We start from the raw sequence: 23,639 nt of genomic DNA on the forward strand, positions 1-23,639 counted from the left end.
TATGAATTGGTGATACTAATAGTTCACCATCTCCAATGATTGGTAATCCTTTTATGCTTTCTGCCATTCCCCCAAGCAGCAGCTAATCACACTACACCATTCCCTCCTCACTCCCAGAAGGGGGCAGCACTTATCCACAGAGAAAACAAAGACCATTGTTCCAGCTACCTCTGCTTCTAGACACCTCACCTGAATACTGGTCAGCATCTGCACCCAGAGCCACCGCTGTCCTTTTATATCCTTGTTGATTCCTTTTTCATAAGTTTCCATTCACTCTCTTGCTCAGCCTGCTCCCACTTTTACCACTCCACTAAAATAGGGTTGTTTATGTTTAAATGAGGTGATGTATGTAAAGGCTTAAATGATGCCCAGTATTAGTGTAAGGGAAGTAGTAGAATGATTAGACTGAGGGGCAGAACTTGAATTCCAGGCTGCCTACCAGTGTTTGGGGACTTACAGTCACTGAATAAAAGTACTAGAGGAGGACCTTGGGTATGCGCTATTATAGTTCATTTTTGGCAAGGACAGAAGTTGAAGGTGGCATCAGTCTCCTCCTTAGATGCACTCATTTCAAACAATATTTGTGGCCTGGTACTTTTCTCGTGTGTGGGCAAGGAAGGAAGTTGAAGAGGGAACTGGAGCAGATGGCTGTTTCTCTCAGGTCCTTGGTGGCCTTTGATGTCTGTTGACTTCTGAGTCATCTGTGACTGGCTGGGCCTATTATAGGAAGTGGTGATCCCTGTGAGCGGCTTTCTGTAAGGAGGTCATCATTCAGTCCCACTCCTTAGGCCTTTAGCATAGAGTATAGGGTCTCTTCCTGGGGGCTGTTGTGGACAGGGTGGCAGGGAGGTGCTGATGGTGAGGTCGAGCTGGCGAGGACAAGGGAGGCATGGAGGACACCATCAACCTGGGTGAGAACAGAAAGAGAAGGGGCTGAAGTGGAGGGGAGCTGACCCCATCTGAGAGCAGTGATCCCACACCTAAGAACCCTGCCGGTACCACAGTCCCCCTGTATGTCCACCCCACCTTCTCCAAGCTTCCCTCTAATTCTTTCAGGCTCTAGTCTGAGCTGCTTACCTTTGGGTCCAGCTTGGGGTCTTCATGTTGTCCTAGGAAAAAAATCAAGATGTGCCAGGGTCAGATGGCACAGCAGCCAGGGTAGAGAAGTGGGTGGAGGGCTCAGCAGTGAGGTCATCTGCCAGTTTAGGACCAGGGTCACACGGGAGGGATGGGAGAGGCAGGGGAAAGAGGAGGGGTGTGGGGAGAGAGTGTGGGGAAGTAGGAAGGGCCAAGGTGGAGAGTGGGCAGTGACGGTGGTAGAACTGACCTGTATTCCCAATGTCCTCATACTTCTCCTCAGTGTTATGGAAGGATCCCCTGCATGGGAAGGAGAGGGTGGGAAATGTGTCAGAGGCTGAGCAGACAAGAGCTAAGGCCTGCACCTGGCTGGTTTTCTTGTGGGAGGTTCTGCGAGCTGCTTGGACATACTTGGAAGGTGTAGGCAATGGTTTGAGGCTCTCAGAATTGGAGGCTCTTCCAATGCCTGGAAGAGCGTTGAAAGGTGATTTGTGGTTCAGCCCAGGAGAGGTCCCTGAGTGCCAACAGGAAGAGGATTGTTCTAGGGAAGCCACTTTTGTAGGAAGGGGGCACGGGAGGAGAAATTGGAAGGGTGAGTTCCTGTCCCCTGTGCTGGCCCTGCCTTGGTTAAGACTGGAGAAGGAAAACCAGGAGGCTCATGTCATGGCCTCTGGCTGGGTGCTCAGGCCTTGGTCCCCAGGAGGAGACGCCATCCTGGGAGGGGAGCCGAGGAAGGCAGCTGGCAAAAAGTCAGGGAGGCAGAGAAAGGAGAGAGGGAGAAGGGTGAATGTGGAAATGGGAAGAAGGATGGAGAAAAGGAAACTGGTGGGAGGGAGAGGAGGATGGGAAGGGCACAGAGAGGAGGCCAGGCTGGGAGCTCAGTGGGGAAGGTGCTCTGAGAAAAGGCAGATGTTAGAGGTGATGGAAGCCATGAATCCCGTGGTCCCTCCTGCCACCTCAGCAGGGAAAGGCAGATTGGACAATGAGCAAGAAAGAGGGAAAAGTGTGGAACAGGGAAATGCGTTTGGAAAGGGTAATGTTCAAGGTAGAAAGAAAACAGGATGAACAGAAGGAAAAGCTGAGAATTGGCCATGAAAGGAGGAGAAAAAGGGGATACTACAGAAAGAGAACAGGGGGACACTCTGGGAAAGAACCAGAGAAAGTAATTAAATATGCTTTTCTTAGTAAGTAAAGTACCTGACCTGTCACGGAACAGAAGAAAATGTGGGTGGGGAAGTGGAGGATGAGAACAGCTGTGAAAAGCTCCCTAGTGCTGTGCTTACAACAGCACTTCCTGTTCCCCAAACCCGCCCCCACCCCACTCCCATGTTCCCCTTTGAAGACAAGCACTTACCTGTCTGCCGCTCTGGCTTTAGTTCACAGACCTGTACAGGGACCAACAGCCTTTCAGTGCGTATCCATGAACATCATTTCTCCTCCTGTCTTCTCTGCTCTGTCCTACTCTGACACGACCCTTGGATAAACCAGGGCAGCAGAGCAGCTCTGCTGAAACCCATATGAAAAGGGCCTGGGACTCAGAGCAAGCACCCAGCTGGCACCCTAAAGCCACCCACACCTGTCCTGCTATTGTCCTCAACACCAAAGCTGTCCTCAACAACTTTTCCTGAAAGCTCTCTGCACCCAGTATCCCCTTCACCCTGCCCCATCTCCCTAACTTTCTGTCTGTTTCCTGCCCCTTTCCTTGACCTCCCTGCAATCCCCCAACCTGCTCCCTCCACTGCTGAGCCCTGGCCACCCACCCCTCACCACCCCCTCTTGTCACAGGCACCATCGCTCCCTCCTGCCCTTTCAAACCAGCTTCTTGTCATTCCTTCTGAGAGGTGGCTCTTTCTCTGTCCCACCTTGTGAACCTCATGTCTGGAATCTGTGTTTGCACTGCAGCCTGTTCCTCTTTTCCGCTGAGGACTCTATTACCTAGCCGACCCCTCCACCCCTGCCCCACAAACACCCTATTTCCCCTCCAGATCCTCCTCAAGTCCCTACAGCATTCCCCAGGCATATGGTCCCTGGTTCACACACATCCTGTCCACCACCGACCACCCTCCTGGGAGGTGTCATCACCCACAGGGACAGTCCTCTAACATGCCAGACTCACTCATTCCCCTCCAACTCCAATGACCTCCACCTCACTCAGCTATACCCTGGCCTTTATTTTTTTAATCACTGGGAATAAGAACTCTAAAACTATATGCTAGTATCATTTTTATGCTGCAACTTTCTTTCCTCCCAGCTCTCTTTCATCACCTTCCCCCTACACCCGTGCTTTGACCTCCCTGAGCTCTTGTCCCCTGACAATGCACTTTCTTTCAGGTTACCTAGAATGTCTGCGAGTCCTCCACTCTCCGTCTGGACCCTTTCACCAGCTCCTTGACCTCCTGAGTTCCCTTGTCCTGCCATACCGAGCCGGCAAACCTCCGATCCTACATACGTCTCTGGCATGGCATGCTATTTGCTTATCCAGTATCCATCCACCTCTTCTTTCTCAGTTACAGAACCTTGATTTTATTTGGAGTGGCTATGTGCTCCCCTACAGATAGGTGTGGGACATATGACTAAACTCTGGCCAATGAGATATAAGGGGACGCGTGGGTAGGACTTCCAGGGAGGCTCTTCAAAAGGACAGACAACTCGGACATAGTCTTTTATCCTTTCCTCCTTCCTTCTGTTTCTTACTTGGATTCAGAAATAATGGCCGGAGTCTTATCAGCCACCTTGGACTATGAGGCAGCCTTCAGGACAGAAGTCAGTATCCAGGAACTGTTAGTGGGAAGGTAGGAGCCTGCATTCCTAAGGACAGCAGCCTCTGTTGTCTGCCTCCAGATTATTTTCCTCATGAGGGAATAACTACTGTGTTACTTAAGCTATGGCTGTTTTTGGTCTCTGATGCTAGCTGCTAAACAGAACTTTTAATTGACAGGTCCTAAGGATTACTCAACTGCACAGTTGAATACTGCTGGGGAAAAACACAATTATGTGCTATGATGCTTCTACCGATTTGTGGCTTCTCAGGTCCTCAGTGACTGTGTCACATTTTCTCTTCATCTTTGACCCTCATCCTCACTCTCAGGAGAAAACCATGGTATTTTTTGCACTGCAGAATTTAAACTCAGTTTGTATGTGGTTGAACTTATCAATACTTTTATTCATGGTTTTTTCAAGTTTTATGTCTTACTTCTGAAGTCATCTCCAGTGCATGCTTTCTTCTGGTACTAGTGTCATTTTTTTCTTCTTCAAATCTTTGATCTTCTTGAAATTTACTTTGGTGCACATTGTGAGGTAGGGAATAATGCTATTTTTTTCCTCAGGTGGCCATGCACCACTGATCCAGCACTATGTATTGAATTACTCATCTTTCCACATTGATTAGACAGGCTACCTTTCAACCTACTGAATTCCTGCATATTTGGGTCTGTTTTCATATGGCCTATATTTGAGCTTTAATTTTTGTCCATCACTTTATCTGTTTTCTGTTTATCTATTATATGCTAGTATTGTATCACTTTAATTATTGTGGCTTAATAATTGTAGGTGCTAATGCTTATCTAGTGCTTACTCTGTGCCAGTGTCTATTCTAAATGCATTCTGTTTAATTGTCATGACAACACCTGGGTTAATTACTATGATTATCCCCATTTTACTGATGAGTAAACTGAGGCACAGAGTAATGTTACCATTGTGCCAGAATTGACCCAGCCAGGGTTGACTGAAGGCAGTCAGATTCTATGCTCTTTACCTTTGTGCTTTAACATCTATGAGGACAAATCTCTCATTGCAAATTTTCTTTAAAGTAATTTCAAATCAGTGTTGGAGGGTATTGGGGTACAAATAATTAATGCATCCAGGCTGGTCCTCTCTTCGAGCTGTAAATGATGGACATCTCTACTCAGATGCCACACAAGTGTCTCAAATATAACATATCCCAAACTGGAGGAATAATTTTTCATCCCCAAACATTGTCTTTGACCTCCTATGTTCCCTAATTCCCTTGGTTTTATCACATCTTTGTTGTAAAATTGGACATTCTGGCTCCCTCACCCCTACATCAATCCAATCACCAAGTCTTACTGGTTCCTTTTTAACCTTTTCAGGAATCTGGCTCTCTGCTTGCACTCGAGGTGTCACTGCATTAGACTGACTCCAGCCTGGCCCGTGTCTGGTCCCTCCACTGCAGGCTTTATGTATCTGCAAGACGAAGTGAGGTTGCCACCTCACTGCTTAATGTTGCCTCTGGGATTCAAGGCTTTGGGGTATAACTTACAAGGTCCTCTTCTCTCATTTCCTGCCTCCTCCATAGCATGAGCTACTCACAGTTCCCAGAATGGTTTCCTTCTCCTGGAAGAACAATAACCTTAATACCACCCTTGCCACTTACCTGGCTACTTCTTTTTCATTCTTTGAGACTTTTTGCAGGTGTCACTTCCTCTGAGAAGTCCTCCTTGATTATCCCTTCCTTGTTCCCAACTACCATAGTTCTTTCCAAATGAGGCAAAAAGCCTTTCAGGCAACTGCACCAAATCCCTTCCCTCCCCTACTGAGTTCCTGAGGAACAGGATCTCTGCTGTATTTACTTTTGTATCTCTAATTACAAGTCAGGCCTTGGAAAATGGGTACCCCACCAATGCTTGCTGAGCTGAGCCAACTTCCTGTTCCTTTTGCTCTCTCCTTAATTTCAGGGCAGACCCTTTCTTCTCCATGAACAAAAGGTGAGGACTGATAAGTGATTAAGTAAAGAGAGAAGAACTGGAGAACAGTCAGACTTATGGAGAGGGGTTGGTTTAGAGCTGTGGTTTTCAAACTTGGTCACTCCCAGTCACCACTTGAGGAGACTATTAAAAATGCAGATTCCCTGTCCAGACCTCACCCCAGCAGGGATCTGCAGTCATCCTGGTGCAAGTGGTCCTGAAAAACACCCAGTTGGGAAGCCTGGGGGAAAGGATCGCTTACCTGGACTGCTTCTTCCACCTGAGGTAGACTATCAGTCCCAAAATTGCGATTTTGAACACAGCACTGGCCACTGCCACCCCAACTATAGCTCCTGGAGTCAGGGGCTGAGACCCTGAGTTCCTCTCTTCCCCAGAGATATTGACACCATCTGTGGTGGTGGTGCTGGTGCTGGTGCTGGTGGGCCCCTCTGTGGGTTTCTCAGTGTCTGAAAAAACATGAGAAATAAGCAAATTTTCTGTTGGAGGATTGGAGGTATCTGCGTGAACCTATCACATCCTGTTCCCTAGTCTGGGGAATATTGGGTGCAGGGAGCAACCCTCTGAAGCTCTCACACCGGGAGGGGATTAACAAGGTGAAAGGCTGAAGGCTTAGAATATACATCACTCAGTTTACATCCTGACTCTACCACCGATCAGTGCTGTGACCTCAGAACCTCATTGCATCACTTACAAATAGAGGTAACTAGATCACAGGATCAAAAAAAAAAACTGTGGCAAAAGCCACATAACATAAAATTTAAGATTTTAACATGTGTAAGTTATAGTTCAGTGACATTAAGAATATTCAGCTCTGGCTGGTGTGGCTCAGTGGATTGAGCGCTGGCCTGCTAACTGAAAGGTTGCCAGTTCAATTCCCAGTCAGGACACATGCCTGGGCTGCGGGCCAAGGTCCCCTGTTGGAGAGGGCTGTGAGAGGCAACTGATCGCTGTGTCTTTCACACATCAGTGTTTCTCTATTTCTCCCTTCCCTTCTCTGTAAAAATAAATAAATAAATAAATAAATAAATAAATAAATAAATAAATAAATAAAATCTTAAAAAAAAAAAAGAACATTCACATTGCTGTGCAACTCTCACCACCATAATCCTCCAGAACCTTTTCTTCTCTCCAAACTGGCACTCTGTCCCCATTAACCAACAACTCCCCATTTTCTCCTCCCCCAGCCCCTGGCCACCACCACTCTCCTTTCTGTCCTTAGGAATTTGACTACTTTAGGTACTTCATCTAAGCGGAGTCATCCAGGATTTGCCCTTTTACACAATTGTCTTAATAAATGAAAAAAAATCTGTAAAGAACCTAGTGTATATTGAAATGTGTTTTTAAGGTTAAATTAATATTTAAGTTTTACAAACACATTGTATCTTATTTTAATGGACCTTTAAAAATTTGACCAAATACTCTACCAAGTAAAAAAATCCAATTAAAATACAATCTTCAGTTTAATGTAGACCAAATTCACTGTCCACTCTTATTAGAAATTAATAATAAAAGTATAAATACTTAAGGTAACTTTCCATTTCCTGCTGAAAGACATTTAGGTCATTGCCACATCACAATAATGCTGAAAAGGACAACCTTAAACACAGGCCTTTCAACATTTGCACCAGCATTTCCATAAGACAAACTCCTAGCACTGAACTCACTGGGTCTAAGAGCATGTGTGGGTATTTCACACTTTGACAGATGTTCCCAAATGCTTTCCCAAAGGTTGTGTCAACCTTCATTCCCATTGTGCCAACTTGAGGATCCGTAAAGCAAACAGACAGATGAAAACCCAGCCTCTCGTTTTAGTCTGCATTTTAAAACATTGTGAATGGATATTAGCATCAGGGTTATGATACCATTTTATGAAATTAATTAGGACTACATAGTTTTCCATATTTCTCTATATTCTGGAACCTTCTGTCTAGGAATTATCTGTTCCTTAAATTTTTACAAGAATTTATCTATTAAACCTTCTGAACTTGAAATCTTTATGAAAAATAGTATTTTAATAGTGCTCTCAATTTCTTCTTGTCTACCATTAAAGTTTACTATTTCTTAAATTCATCCTTTAAAATTGTTTCAGGAAGTCATCCATTTCACAGAGCTTTTTAGATATATTAACCTGTAATTAAGCATACACTCACTCATGATTTCAACAGGATTTTAAGTTGTTAGGTTCGCCACAGTCTTGTCTGTTTTATTTTTTTTGCTAAATAACTACTTCCTGCATTTGTTATTCTTACTACTGTCCTGTTTGCTAATAAATCTGTTGCTTCGTAGGTTTTCATTAGTTTCAAACTATGATTTTCCTTAGGGCTGGCTCCTTTCTCTTTTTGGTACTTCTTCCTTGGAAATTAACTATTTCATTCACTTTTAAAATTTCTTCATATTTGAAATAATATAAGTGTTTAATACTATAAATTTAACTTTGAGTATTGCTTTAGTTTTGTTTTTAATATGCATTGCTATCATTTTATTTTATCTGTCATGTCAGTAAATTTTTCCCTAAGTAATTAAAAATTTTTTAAATTCTCAGTTGATTAAGTAAATTATGACACATTGCTACAATGGGACACCACACAGCATTGAAAAAACAGGCACAGGTGTGTATGTACTGAAATGGAAAGTTACTTGAAGTGCATTAAGTAAAAATGGAAAGTTATAGAGCAGAATAACATGCAGTTTAATTCTACTGTGTGATATCTATATCTATATGTGTGTGTGCACATCTGCCTATTTTGACCCCACCTGTTGCCACCCTCAGCTTCTTCATCTGCTTCAGCCACACTTGTCCCATCTCACCACCTTTGTCTTGTGTTCCCTCTTGACTGGAACATTTTTCTTAAGACCTTTCCGTATTTCCTACAAATCTGCCCTAGGCTGGATTTTTCCTCTGGCTTCTCTAGATCCATTCTGTAGCTCTTCTGCACCTCCTTGGTGCTTTTGGAGGCTAATCTTGAGGGACTCCACCCATGAGATCTCTTGCCCCTGGTTCCCATTCAGTGGCCACTGGCAGTTGCCAGCAGAAGACGGGAGGGGGAGGGTAGGTCAGGACATAGCTCTTTGCCCTCTCCTTGATGGTATCGTATTAGTGTTTTCCAGAGAAATAGGACCAATAGGATAGAGATACAGAAGAAATTTTATCATCCAAGGGCAGGAGAAGATAGATGCCTTAGCTCAAGAAGAGAGCAAATTTGTCCTCCCTCCACTTTTTCATTCAATTTGGGTCCACAAGGCAATGGAAGATGCCCACTGTGAATTGCTTCCAAAAAACTCCTAACCTACAGGAATAAGGTTTTATCAGCTCTCTGGGCACCCCTTGGCCCAGTCAGGTTGACACATAAACCAATCCTCATGGGCATGTTGATTCTACCTCCCCAGAGGCCACAGGCTTGTGGCTGGTCCCAGGTGTCTCATCATCCATTACTGGTTTTCCTACCTGCACCCACTCAAAATTCTCTTCTTTATCTTATTTGAGTGGCTGCTTCCTGCTGAGACTCTTGACTAGTTTTCCAGAGGCCTTCTCTGTTCCATCTGAGTAAAGCAGCACATCTAGCAGCAGCTCTATCCCACTGATTATGCTTCATTTTCCACCTTTTCTTTTTTCACTACCACCTGACACACACAATGAATGTCTTTGCTTTTTTTTTTTTTTTTTGGTGGGGTGAAGGGTCTTTGTTCCACACTCAAGTGTAAATGTTATCTTTGTGGGCACTTTTTATTTATTTATTTTAATATATTTTATTGATTATACTATTACAGTTGTCTCATTTTCCCCCCTTCACTCCCCTCCACCCTGCACACCCCCTCCCACCTACATTCCCCCCTTTAGTTCATGTCCATGGGTCATGCATATAAGTTCTTTGGTTTCTACATTTCCTATACTATCTTTCCCCTTCCCCTGTCTATTTTCTACCTACCATCTATGCTACTTATTCTCTGTACCTTTTCCCCCTCTCTTCCCCTCCCACTTCCCTGTGATAACCCTCCATATGATCTCCATTTCTGTGGTTCTGTTCCTGTTCTAGTTGTTTGCTTAGTTTGTTTTTATTTTTGTTTTAGGTGTTGTTAATAATTGTGAGTTTGCTGTCATTTTACTGCTCACATTTTTTTATCTTCTTTTACTTAGATAAATCCCTTTAACATTTCATATAATAAGGGCCTGGTGATGATGAACTCCTTTAACTTGACCTTATCTGAGAAGCACTTTACCTGCCCTTCCATTCTAAATGATAGGTTTACTGGATAGAGCAATCTTGGATGTAGGTCCTTGCCTTTCATGACTTGGAATACTTCTTTCCAGCCCCTTCTTGCCTGTAAGGTCTCTTTTGAGAAATCAGCTGACAATCTGATGGGCACTCCTTTGTAGGTTACTGTCCCCTTATCTCTTGCTGCTTCTAGGATTCTCTCCTTCATTTTAATCTTGGGTAATATAATTATGATGTGCCTTGGTGTGTTCCTCCTTGGATCCAACTTCTTTGGGACTCTCTGAGCTTCCTGGACTTCCTAGAAGTCTATTTCCTTAGCCAGATTGAGGAAGTTCTCCTTTATTATTTGTTCAAATAAGTTTTCCACTTATTGCTCTTCCTCTTCTCCTTCTGGTACCCCTGTAATTAGGATGTTGGAACGTTTAAAGATGTCCTGGAGGTTCCTATGCCTTTCTTCATTTTTTTGAATTCCTGTTTCTTTATTGTTTTCTGGTTGGATGTTTCTTTCTTCCTTCTGGTTCACACCATTGATCTGAGTCCCAGTTTGCTTCCCATCACTATTGGTTCCCTGTACATTTTCCTTTATTTCACTTAGTGTAGCCTTCATTTATTCATCTAATTTGTGACCAAATTCAACCAATGCTGTGAGCATCCTGATTACCAATGTTTTGAACTGTGCATCTGATGGGTTGGCTATCTCTTCATCACTTAGTTGTATTTTTTCTGGTGCTTTGATCTGTTCTTTCGTTTCAGCCATTCTTTTTTGTCTTATCATGCCTGTTATGTGTGAGGTGCCGAGCCTTAGGTGTTCACCCAGGAGGGGTAACCCACGTTGCTGGGTTGTGACTGTGTGCAGGGAAGGGGTCCAAGAGGGAACAATGGCATTTGCTCTGCTCTCTGCTGTCTTTCAGTGTGGGTACTTTTTTAAAAAAGGATTTCATTTATTTACTTTTAGAGAAAGAAAGGAAGAGAAACATCAATGTGTGGTTCCTTCTCATGCACCCCCAACTGGGGACCTGGCCTGCAACCCATGCATGTGCCCTGACTGGAAATCAAACCGGCAACCCTTTGGTTCTCAGGCCCAAGCTCAATCCACTGAGCTACACCAGCCAGAGCTGTTTTGTTTTGTTTTAACTGCTGATTACCAGTCCTCAGGTTAGCACCTGACATGTAGTAGGCACTCAATCAATATTTGTTAAATGAGTGAATGAAAAAAAATTTTCCTTGGAATTTTAAGACATTCGGTCATTGTCTAAATTTTGTATTGCCATTGAGACATCCAGAGCCATGTGATTCCTGAATCTCTGTATGTGTCCTGTTTCTTTTCTTCTTGGAAATTTGTTGAATCTTCTTTTTACCTCTGACATTTTGAAAATTCATATCACGGTTTTGTGAGGTAGGTCTTTTTTCTTAATCATCACTTGGGGATATGTTTATTGAATTCGTATTATAAAATATTCATTATTGAGAGATTTGATAGCTCCAAATGTTTAATTGATTTTAGAGGGGGAGGGGAGAAGAGAGAGAGAGAAAGAGAGAGAGAGACAACTTAGGTATGTGTTCTGACCGGGAACCAAACCCACAACATTTTGGTGTATGGGATGACTGATGGTCTAGCCAAGTGAGCCACCCAGCCAGGGCCCCTGAGGTAGGTCTTTTTATTTTGACTCATTTTGCAGGGCTCGTTCGTTCTGGAAAATTTCTAGGTGATTTCTTTGTTATTTTTCTTCCTCATGGCCTACTCTCTTCTCTGTTTCAAGAACTAGCATTATTCAGAGGTTGGACCTCTTGGACCAATCCTCAATCTTTCTTATCTTTCTTTATAGTTTCTATGTTATATATGCCTATGGCAGCTGTAACAAATTACCATAAACTGAGTAACTTCCAACAACAGAAGCTTATTCTCTCAGAGTTCTGGAGGCCATAAGTCAGAAATCAAGGCATCAGCAGGGCCGAGCTCCCTGGGGAGGCTCTGGAGGACAATCTGTTCCTTGTTTCCTCCAGTTTCTGGTTGCTGCATCCTTCCATTCTCCGCCTGTGTGGTCACATTGCTTTCTCTCCTGTCTGTGCCTCTCTCATGCAGGACTTGTGTTTGCATTCATAGTAGGCCCAGGTAGTCCCAGATGACCTCCTTACCTCAAAGTCCTTCATTGCATCATATCTGTTGCAGGGTTATATTCATAGGTTCTGGGGATTGGCGTATGAGCATGTCTTTCTATAGCTGCTGTTCAAGCCACTATAGTTTCCAAATCTTTGACCTTTTGTTCTGCCTTCTGGGAAATTTCCACGAACTTCATCTTTCAATCCTTTTACTGAGTTTCCTACCTTTGGTATTATATCTCTAATTCCCAAGAGCTTGCTTATTGTTTGGAAGGCTCCTTTGTAAAGCACGCTTTCCTGTTACATGCCTGCATTCTCTTTCAGAGAATGATAGATATCTGAAAAAATCCATCCCCCCCCTTGGTTTTGGTTTCTTTCAGCTTTTTTGTACCCTGCCCCCACTGTTTCTTTTGTTCTCTGAATTTCATAGGTGAAGACGTCCTTAAATGTTTAGCTTAATGGTATCTTTAGCTGAGGCGAGGGTACAATCCTTAGTGCTGAGGGATTTGGTGCGAGGCCGAGACCCCAATCTCCTTGCCCCCTTGGCTCCCCGCAGGCAGGAAGCCATGCTCTTCAGAAGCTGTGTGTGTGGCACGGGAGAAGGTGCTTGTCAGTTAGTGGGCTGTAGAGTTATGTTAGGTTTCTACATCTTTTTTGAACCCATTGGATAGATTTCTCAGAGAAGACTCTCCTGATCTTTTCTTCTTGGTGGGGCTGGGAGTATACCAGCCTGGTTGCCTGAGTCCTAGGGGGCATCTAAGGGTGTTCAGGTGTTTATGGTCTCATCAGTTCACCAAATCTCCAGTTTTAAGGACTGAACCCTTGCCCCTACTTATGCGCAAGGTACTTCCCTCAGAGTCCTTCTGGTTCATTTTTTTTCCTGGAAAGCAAATCTACAGTCTTCTGCTGGGGTGGAGAGTTGGAGTATGGAGGTTTCCCTGCTCTTAAATAAATTTTTAACTAATCCTCTAGTTTTCAGGCCCCTTTTCAGGGGTACTTAGGGGCACTTGCCATTCCTGAACCTGTAAGGGGTTTGCAGTGCAAGTTGCCTTGCCTCTGGGTCGCCCCAGTGCTGGTTTAGGGCGTGGTTCCTCTGGTCGCCGAAACCAGTTACATTAGTCTGTTTGTTTCTGGCTCCCCAAATTTTGTTTTTGTCCACCTAGTTCACGTATTTTTTGTCCTTGTGGATTTTTGTTTTACAAAATTTACTTTGCTGTCATTTTAGTTGATTTTGGCAGTGGAGGTAAACACGTGCATATAACCCAGTATCTTGGTCAGGGTTCATGCACGACTTTTTAGTGGCTGTTATAAAACATTAAAAAATAATGTTGCACATTAGTAGTAAAAATAAAGAACATTTGGGAAAAATAAAGAGGATATTGGGGAATTAGGAAACGAATAGGAGGGATCTAAAAAGCACGCAAATCTCTCAAAACAGGACATTTAAAGAAATATGGAGAGGGAGCAGGGAATATAAATCCAAGGCTGCCTCGAATAATTCAGTTTATGAGCCAGTTTCTGTTTGCTCTAATACTAACGTGGTAGCCAAGAGGGAGCAGTGGTTTACCAGGGTAGGCGGGGTGGGGCACAGAGAGTGTCCTTCCCTGCTGGCAGGAGTGACTCATCATGGACATGGTTTAGAGTTGCCAGTGCAAGAGATTACAAAAACGGAACCGTCTCACAATACATCCCCTCACTGCCTGTGCCTGGGAGAGAGCCTCTCCCCTCACTGCCCTGGAGAAGGATAAACCCAGGTTTAAGATCCCACACCCCAATAAGCAATATAGGAAGAACTATTAAGGAACACACCCCACAGCAGGTTAAAAATGGATCAGGACAATAAGATGATCAAGTCAGTAGGTAAGGTGAGAGGCTAGTAGTTGAGAGGAGGCTCTGAGGTTAAATTGGGTTCACATTCTGCCTGTACCACAAGCAGGACTTTGGGCTGGTGTTTAGCTTGTATGCCTCAGTTTTCCCATCTTTAATATGAAGATGGTAGCAGTACCTGATGTTATTGTGGGGTCGTGGTACAGGTTAACTAGGGCAACTCATACCAAGGCTTCAGATGGACACTGCGCAGTAAGCGGGAGCTGCCCTTGTTGTTGCAGAGGTGACTCTAATAACCTGGTAAGAGGAGCAGGATCGGGGTGGAGAAGGGGGCAGCACAGGGACTTGCATGTCCAGGAGGTGGCGGTGGAGCCCTGAGAGAGGCAAGGAGGTTAAAGAGGATGGAGACAGGAAGAGAAAGATGGGGAAAAAGAGGAAAGAGATGGCACTGGGGTGAGAGCACTGAGGGCCATGTTTTGGGGAGCAGAGTAGAAAAAGGAAGCAGGGAGGATGGAAAAACAGATGGTGGGGTGTTAACAGGGGCCAGGCCAGGGGTGTCCTCAGACTCTCATTGGCTATCTTCTGTGCATGCCAGGCTGAGCTCATGGCTGTGGGGAGACACAGATAGGGGGCTTGCTGGGGCCCCACACACAGGCACATGACAAAGGGAAGGCAGGCCACATCCTGGAAAAGTCAAGTTCACCCGGAGGACTTGGGGCCAGGGCAGCGGGCAGGGCTGGAGCCCCATCTTGGAGCAAGAAGGGAGGACAACCAGGGAGCCAGGAAGGGGCTGAAGACTGGGGATGGGGCTGGGGGCTGGATCTGAAGGGGACAGTGAGGGGGGTGGGCAAGGAAGGCTGCCCAAGTTTGGGGGAGATTATGGTGAGAATGGTAAAGTCAGCACAGGCCTGGGAAGGAGTCAGGAGCAGGCAGAGGATATGAGAGTAGGGTCAGGAAGAGAGGTGCCTGGACCAGTCCTGGGGCAGGAGGCCACCAGAGGCTGGGGCAGCAGGACTCACCTGTGGTGATGGTGAGTTTGGTCCCCTCAATGGACTGCACTGACAAAGGTTGTCCAGTCCCTGTGTTCAAACAAACTCGGCAGAAGTATTGAAACTCGTCCTCCTTCCGCAAGTTCGAGATCTGGAGGGAGCCATTCCTCTGGCCCTCTGTCCAGAGCAGGGAGAGGCGGCCCTTGTAATCCTCATGGGTGAAAGGTGGGGTTGTGTTGTAGATGAACTCCCCATGGAAGTGTCCCCTTCTCCAGGATATTCTCACCCTGGGATCCCTGGTTAACTCCCAGGAGTAACAGAAGGAGAAGGGGATGTGGATGGAACCACCCACAGGGGCTAAGAGGTGCTTTGGTTGGTTGACTTGAAAAGCAGGGCCTGATTTGCATTTTGCTGAGCCACCTGGAGGAAGGAGAAAGAGGGAGAGACTTTGAAGCCACTTGGAGAGACCAAAAGACAACCCCAGACTGCCTGGCACCTTCACCCATGGGCAGAAGTGTGACAGGTGGTATGTCTGACTCTCTGGCTGTATGTCTCCCTTTCCAGGCCTGGGGTAGAAAGGAGAGTGAGGGGTGTGGGGGACCCAGCACTGTGGGACCAGCCTAGCCCATTGCTTGTTGTGGGTGGGAGGCCTAGTTGGCTACCCCAGTAGACCCCTTCTCCAGATGCCTGGCCACAGACCAGAGGTGGGGGGCTTCCCTGTCCTCCTAACCCTGGGCAGAGCCAGGAGGTCCTGGCCACTCACCAGCCTGCAGAGATGCTGGTGGCAGCAGCAGCAGGGGCAGCAGCAGGGGCAGACCCATCGCCTTGCTCTTGTCCTGGGGTGAGAAGACAAGCAGAGCCTCTAGGCCAGAGGGGAGCCCAAGGGAGAGGCGGCCTGGGGGTGGTCTGACAACTGGGAGGGGCAGGATCAGGCTCCTTCAGAGGGCTGAGGGAAGGTGGGAGCCTTCCCGTAATACTCCTGCCCCAGAGTGACAAGCACTTCCTTCCTCCATCTGGCTTCTTCTTTTCCTATATTGCAAAAGGGCCTCCCTTGCTGTCAGTGAAAAAACCATAATAAAGGTCCCCCAGTCCCCATCTTCACACTGAAGGGTGTGGTCCTGACCTTGGCTGCCTGGGCCTCCCCTCTCTCACCTCTACTGCCTCTCTGCCAGGGACTTGCTCATCTCCTAGGAGTCAGTCTGCAGCTCTCTCTTTCTCTCTCTCCTTTTCTCGGCTTCTCTGGGTGCCTCTCAGCCTCTTTTTCTCTCTCTCAATCCAGGGGAAGTGGTGGCAGCAGGACCAGGCTCAGGCTCTTTCAAGAGAGGAAAAGCAGCCCTGAGTCTCTGCCCAGTTACACCCCCTTAGAAAGAGTAGGAGGGAGGGACGCTGATGGAGACGCCCTCAGCCCCCAGCTCCAGCCCCAGGTGCATCCAGCTTGCTCTTGGCCTCAGGCCCTCCCCTGTAGTCCCCAGGCAGAAACAAGACCCACCCCCCCTCATTCTGTTCCCTCTGTGCACCTCACACCCTCTCTGAAGTTAAGAGGTGAGTGTGGTCTTACCCTTCCATCTCCCCAGAGAGGGTTGTCTGGAGACCACGCCCTAACCCACAGAATTCAAATCTGGATCTGTAGGGTTGTCTGTCTTCTCCACTTCACATTAGAGGTGACCAAGACTCAGAGAGGGAGTGCCTCAAGTCCGTGACTCTCAAGTCATGGGTCCAGGACATGAATTAGTATTTGTTGTTTTTTTTTTTATTCTCACCCAAGACCATTTTTTTATTGAAGGGGAGAAAGGAAGGAAAAAAGAAAAACATCCACACTTCTTCCAAGGCCAGTCAGGCAGCCCCCGCCTACCTCTGTGTCTGTGTCTGCTTTTCTTACCTTCCTCCCAAGTCTGAGAAGAGAGGTTTCACTTTTTTTAAAGATTTTATTTATTTTTATTTTTAGACAAAGGGGAAGGGAGGGAGAAAGAGGGGGAGAAACCTCAATGTGTAGTTGCCTCTCATGTGCCCCCAACCGGGGACCTGGCCTGCAACCCAGGCATGTGCCCTGACTGGGAACTGAACCAGCAACGCTTGGGTTTGCAAGTCAGCACCCAGTCCACTGAGCCACACCAGCCAGGGTGGGTCTCAAATTTTTATGGAGGTTTCTTACCTGAGTCAGACATTAAACATGTATTGCCTCACTTTCAGCTTTACAACATTCTGTGGTGGGTATACTGTTATCTCCATTTTACCCATGGGGGAGTTGAGGCCACAGAGCCTTAAGGTCATTAGTCCTCTGGGCTGTGAAAGATGCTTGTGAATTGATAACAGTTGGAAATGTGGGCAGAACAGAGGACAGGGGACCCACTGGCTTCTCAGAAGGATCTCTAGAGGGTGGCCTGCCTTGTCTGAGGGGTGACACCTGGGTTCCATTCTTGCCTTGCTCAACTAGCTATGGGACCTGGCTGGACAGTCCCCTCATTGCCAGGCTGCCTGAGGAAGGGGACCCCACCAGGGATGTCACTGCTGATTTCACTGAGCAGCACAGAACTTTTACAAAATAGACTCTCTAACTTTTGCAGAGAACCTGCTATGCAGGTGCCCTCAGGCCATGCTGGTTCCCTGTGCAGACTCTCTAGATGCATGTTGCACATTTCCTGTCACGTTCAGTCCCTGGACCCAGTTGGATCCCCCTGAGGTTAGGAATTGTGAGATGTGATTTCTGTTTAGAGATGGCATGTGGTCTCTAGATTTGTTCCTCATTTCTTCCTTCAACAAGAATGAGAGGGCCTGGGAGTCAGCCTCAAGCTGTGGCTCCACTCACAATGGGGGCGGGAGGAGGGGGGAGGGCTTATGGGAGGAGGAGGGCCTGGTGTTTTGTGATGCAAAGACAGCGGAGCCTAAAGGCAGCTAGTGACCATGGGGGAGGGGCAGAAGCAGTGTCATTAGGAGCAGGACAGAGCTATAAGTGAAAGCAGGTCGGGCTGCCTGCTGCTGCAAAAGCCAACACTCAAGAGGTAGGTGCTGATGTAAAGGAAAGTGGTTTATTTTCAGGTGCTGGCCATCTGGAAGATGGGGACTCATGTCTTAAAATCTATCTCCCCATCTCAGTGGAGGCAGAGGTTTTTTATAATGAAGGAGAGGGAGAACAAAGAGATCAGGGAGGAGGTAGAAAAGTTCTCTACGTGCAGACTAGCACAGTCCATTCTGATAAGGCAAGTGACGGTCCAGTGTGTGTATCATCCTGGCTTAGTCATCCTGGCTTCACGTCCTCCTACCTTCATGGATGAAGATCAGCAAATCTTCCAGAATTGGGATGTTTAAAGGTTGAAGACTCTATCCTTTGAAGCTAGTTCCTAGGATTCTTATACATACATGCTCTTCATTTACAAGCTACATATTAGTCAGAGTTAGCACTTACAGAAACTGTCTAAAGAATGGTGGAGTGGGTTACAATTTCCCACTGTTAGAGTGAGCCGTGGACCACATTTTGAGGACCACTGCCTTAAATCTTCCCCAAGTTTTCCTGAGCTTCCATTCTCCCATCCTTATTGGCCACATCCATCACTGCCCCACCCTTTGCCCCTCCGTAGCACCTTACCCTCCTTCTGTTTTGCCCCCAAGATCAGAAATAAGGCAAAGCCATCTGCTTTCACCACCTCCATTCATTGTGCTGGAGGTTCTAGCCCTTGAAATAGGAAAGAAGAGGAAATAAAAGTGTTCTAACTGTATTTTCTTAGATTCTGTATTTATCTGTTTGACATCCAATCATCACAAGGTCTATTGCATTAACTCTGTTTCCTTCCTTCCTTCCTGCCTTCCTGCCTTCCTGCCTTCCTTCCTTTTTAATCCTCACCTGAGGATGTGCTTATTGGTTAGAGGGGAGGGGAGGGAAAGAGAGAGGAAGAGAAACATGGGTGTGAGAGAGAAACATAGATCGGTTGCCTCTTGTACACACCTCAACTGGGGACTGAACCTGCAACCTAGGCATGTGCCCTGACTGGGAATGGAACTGATGGGGGACTCAAGAGTTGGAAAATTTTAGTTTAAGGTAAAAAGTTATAAGTCTAGCAAGTAATGTATATGTTAAAGCTTTTGTTTCAGAAACTACAGGTAAGGCCTGTCCTGGCTCTTGGGAAAACAGCTGACCCCCTGGGGCACTGCTAAAGATTACCACCTAGGGACAACTGGAGGCATCCAGACTTTTTTGTTCCAGAGACAGATGACCACCCGCTCCTGGGAACAGCTAACCGTGCAGGACAGGAATGTTGCAGCTTCTTCTACCTGACTCTCCCTGAATTTCAAAACCCCTCACAGCACCTTGTTTATTCCCTGCTGTAAAAACCTTGGCCTGGAAAGAAAAGGGAAGATGGTCTGTCTGTTAGAGCATGAACATGCCATCTTCTCAGATCCTTGGCCATCTGAATAAAGCGCCCATAGAGATTCAATTGCTGTCATTGCTTATTGGGTTTGGTAGTGACAGGCAGCCCGAACTCCGGTGTCTTTTCTGGTTTCAGAACCTACAACCTTTTGGTTTACAGAACAATGCTCCAACCAACTGAGTCACACTGGCCAGGGCAATATTTTCTTTTAAAAATATTTTTATTGATTGATTTTTTTTGAGCAAGAGAGAAAAAAAACATCAATTTGTTGTTCCACATATGTATGCATTCATTGGTTGCTTCATGTATGTGCCCTGACCAGTGATCAAGCCTGCAACTTTGGTATTTTGAGACAATGCTCTAACTAACTGAGCTACCTTGCCAGGGCCCTAACTATATTTTTTCACTTTCTATACACCTGAAGTTCTGTCATTTGAAGCCTTCCTGACTGGAGGAGACTGTCCCTCCCAGGACTAGTCAATTCTTAGAGATAGTTAAAGGTTCTTCTGGACGCATGCCTCTCATGAGCAAACTCACCAATCTTCAACCTCTTTTATCTAACTCTCACACATCAAATCTCTATTTCCTTTGCCATAAATCAACCCTGAGCCAGGTATCAGGCACCTAGAAATGGCACCAATAGCCCAAAGTCCACTGGAATTAGTCACAGCAGCCAATCCTAAACTGATCCCCCATCCTGCCCTGCTTTTCCTGCAGAAAACACAACAACAACTGTGGCCTGTGCTTTCCTCTTGTTCTTGGGTCTGTCTTCTAACTGACACTGGTGCCCATGCATGGCCTGGCCTGCCCCTTCCCTTGGGAAGTGTCAGTAATAAAAACTGTCAATGGCATTAGCCTCTCTGACCTGTCATTCAGTCATTTTTATAAATTAAAAGCCTGTGAGTACACCAATTAAGACAAAAGTCATCCAGATTGGAAAAGAAGAGGTAAAAACTCTTTATTCACTGATGACATGATAGTGTACATAGAAGATCCAATGGAATTTGTAAAAAACCCACTACAACTACAAGTGAGTGAAGTGAGACTGCAGTATACAAGGTTAATATACAAAAATCAGTTGTATTTCTATATACTGACCAAAAATTGGAAATTGAATTGACAATAATACCATTTGCAATAGTATAAAATATGAAATACTTAGAAATAAATATGACAGAAAGTAGGATACAATAAAACCTTTCCTGGTTCATTGTAGTTCTAAGATAGTTTTGTTTTATTAATATCTATTTGAAGAAACTTCTTTCTGTTAAGGCAGAAACTGGAATTGTGAATACAATTCTTGCAGCAACACTTACATTTGGAAATGTCATGCATCTTACACAACATATTCATGTGTTGAGGTAGGATCACAAATCAGAAATTATTGCAGAAGATATAATAAAATATTTTCATTTCATGATCTGACTTGTTATCATTTAGATCATGATTTTAACCACTTTTTAAAGCAACATTTGTAGCATGCGTCATGCATATGTCAAACCCATATATAACAAACATGTATGTATAATATGTACACACATGCGCATATGTAGACATGTGATAAGAATTGTTTAAAGTGCTACAGCGCCATGTGCAGCTGTTATGCAGTGTCAGGAGCCAACCAACAGCTGACCCTTGACACAGTCAATTTGGGTGAGACACATCTGCACAGCAGAGGCGACTGGCTGGATCTCCTGTCTATCTCTTCCTGTATGCCTGTCCCTGCTAGCAATAGGTGGTGGGATTTTTAGATACTTGTGTGTTATAACAAAAAACATGCACGATGCCTCTGATTCTGCATGGAATGACTTGCTGACCACAGAATAGAGACCCCTAGCAACCCTAATGCTGCCTGTTTCCCCCACCTGGGAAGTTAAGGACAAAATTAAACTATGGGCAGACCACCTGCCAGAATGCTGAAGGAAGCTGTTGCTAGGAATGTTTCTTAAGGAGTCACCACTCAAAAGCTTAAGATTTATTAGAGTCACTACCCCTCCAATACCCTGGAGAAGAGTGTAAAGAAGCAAGGAGTTCTAGTTGGAAATAATAATCTCAATACATGGAAATGAATACAAAACATGCCCCCCCCCAAGATATATAAATCAAAAACCTAGGCAAAAAAAACAGTTACCTAACCTAGACAAATCTAACCTTAACAGATAACAGCTAATTTCTATATAACCTATAAATCACCCCTTGCACCCATTTAATTTAAACCAATCCCTAGAATCTTAATAGACACCTACTTACTAATTGGCACCTGAAAGTTTATGCCCATATAGCTTTGTTGGCTATCTGATTAATAACCCTCTTGGTCAAAATAACCTTTGTTTAACATGGTTGATCTGTGGGACCTCCTGTATTTTTCAGTTATTTTTTGTTTAACATGATTGATCTGTAAAACCTTCTGTGTTTTTCAAAATTATTTCTATGGTAACCGTTTCTGTTTTAATAATCACACTATGCACTGAATGTTGTATAACCTCCCCTATAAACATAAAGATTGATTTTTCTCAGTGAGTCAGTCAGGCCCAAAAAGCCTGGCTGTCCTCTGGCCCCCACCGGGTGTCTTGCTTCAGTTGCTTTGCCTTAGCCGTGCATCCTCTGGGACCCTGAGACCCCGCCGAGACTAGACCCTGGCAATGCAGAGCATGCTGCTTTGTACCTGGAACCATAAACTGGAACACAAAGAGAAGAGAGAAAGTGGGTGCTGGCACAACCAGGACACAATTGTTTGTTTGCAAAACTCTACTGCATTCCAGTTATCTGAGGAAAAGGCTTAACAAGTTAATTAATTTGTCTTTTCTGAAACAGCCATACCTCCTCTGCTCATTTCTTTCACACAGGCCTGTACAAAGGCAGGCTTCTCTGTCAACAAGGGCCCACCAAGCCCTATGGCATTTGGGTCCAGTCCCCTTGGGTCAGGACATGGGGCAGGCTATGGGGAGAAGCACTTCTGTGAGGTAGGAAGGATATTAGTCACGAGAGCCCTCTTTATAGGTTACAAGTTTTGCTGGGCCAGCATGGGAGTGCTGGAATCCAGGTGACCCAGAAGTTCGTGTGTGTTTCATAAATTCACCTGAGTGTTTATGTTCAAGACTTTCTAGAGCCTGGGGTCAGGGTAGGATCCCTCTTGCCTGACTCTGTTCCCAGTGCCTGTCAAGCAGCCCTCTCTGCACAGCTCTCCCTCCCTCCCTCTGTGTCTGGATTCTGGTAACCACTCTCTCAGGCCTGCAGATGAAAAGAGAAGGCTCACTGGGCTGGCCTTCGGCCACCACACTGTCCCTTCTGGTGTTCTTTCACCCTTCCCACTCCTTCCTTTATAGTATCCACTTTCTTAGGTGCTCTTCTAGTTGCTGTCATCTGAGAAAGCCATATGTTTCCAACCAGGACCCATCCTGCTTCCTGACTGAACAAAGGCTACACGGAGTGTGAATTTCCTGTTGGCAAAAGTGTGGTGGATACAAAGGGAGTCATGCTCAGTGGCTCTTTATTGCAGAAAACCCTGCTATAGGAGAGGAAAAACACAATGTAACCTGGGAAATGTGGATAAGAAGAAAAGGGGTTTATAGTCAACCAAAAAAATGTATCTTACATTTTTTCACTCTTGGACCTTAGGTACACTAAATAAAGTAAACCCTACTACTGCTGTAACAAACAACCCCCAATGCCTGTAGTTTAACACAGTGGAAGTTCTGTCCTGAACCATGTAACATTTCATTGTGAATGTTCCTGGTTCAGAGCTTCTTGGGCATCTCTCTTCCAGTTGAGGACTAAGGGACCCAGACTCCTTCTGTCTGTAGCTTCACCTCCCCTAATTCTTTAGGGTCCTCTCCATCCATCTGGCAAATGGGAAGACAGCATGGAGGATTGCACAGAAGGGATTACATCACTTCCTCTGGAGGTAATATATACACATCACTTTCTCCCACATCGAATTGTCCAGAAATCACTTGTTTGACACCCACCCATCTGTAAGAGAGGCTGGGAAATATATTTAGCTGTGGGACCAGGACCATGGTAAAGCAAGAGAGTCACTCTCCTCAGACTGAAGACATAAGGGGAAGGCAAGAAACTCAGTATATTTTAAAGTTATTATTGATTTCATTAAAGCCAGGTAGGTAGGTAGCCCTGGCCAGGGTGGCTGAGTTGTTTGGAGCATCATTCCATGAACTGAAAGTTCACAAATTTGGTCCCTACTCAGGGCATGTGTGATGTATCTCTCTCGCATTGATGCTTCTTTCCCTCTCTGTCTTCTACCCTTCCCCTCTCTCTTTCTTCCTCCCTTCCCCTCTCCTTCAAATCAATAAACATGTCTTGGGTGAGGATTTTTAAAAAAACACA

General features: G+C 45.4%; 1 protein-coding gene across 1 annotated transcript; it reads right to left on the bottom strand.

The window, feature by feature from the left end:
• Positions 1–602: 602 nt before the first annotated feature.
• On the bottom strand, positions 603–15,854 carry LOC114499044 (paired immunoglobulin-like type 2 receptor alpha). Its single transcript, XM_036020075.1, has 7 exons — positions 15,695–15,854; positions 14,962–15,351; positions 6,043–6,247; positions 2,275–2,279; positions 1,328–1,732; positions 1,078–1,109; positions 603–907 (listed from the first exon to the last, which is right to left on the bottom strand). The coding sequence occupies exons 1-7, from the start codon at positions 15,750–15,752 to the stop codon at positions 785–787; spliced, it is 1,218 nt and encodes a 405-aa protein (XP_035875968.1). The 5' UTR covers positions 15,753–15,854; the 3' UTR covers positions 603–784.
• Between the last annotated feature and the right edge of the window lie 7,785 nt (positions 15,855–23,639).

This window comes from Phyllostomus discolor, chromosome 3 (genome assembly GCF_004126475.2).
Source record: "Phyllostomus discolor isolate MPI-MPIP mPhyDis1 chromosome 3, mPhyDis1.pri.v3, whole genome shotgun sequence".
Taxonomy (NCBI): Eukaryota; Metazoa; Chordata; class Mammalia; order Chiroptera; family Phyllostomidae; genus Phyllostomus; species Phyllostomus discolor.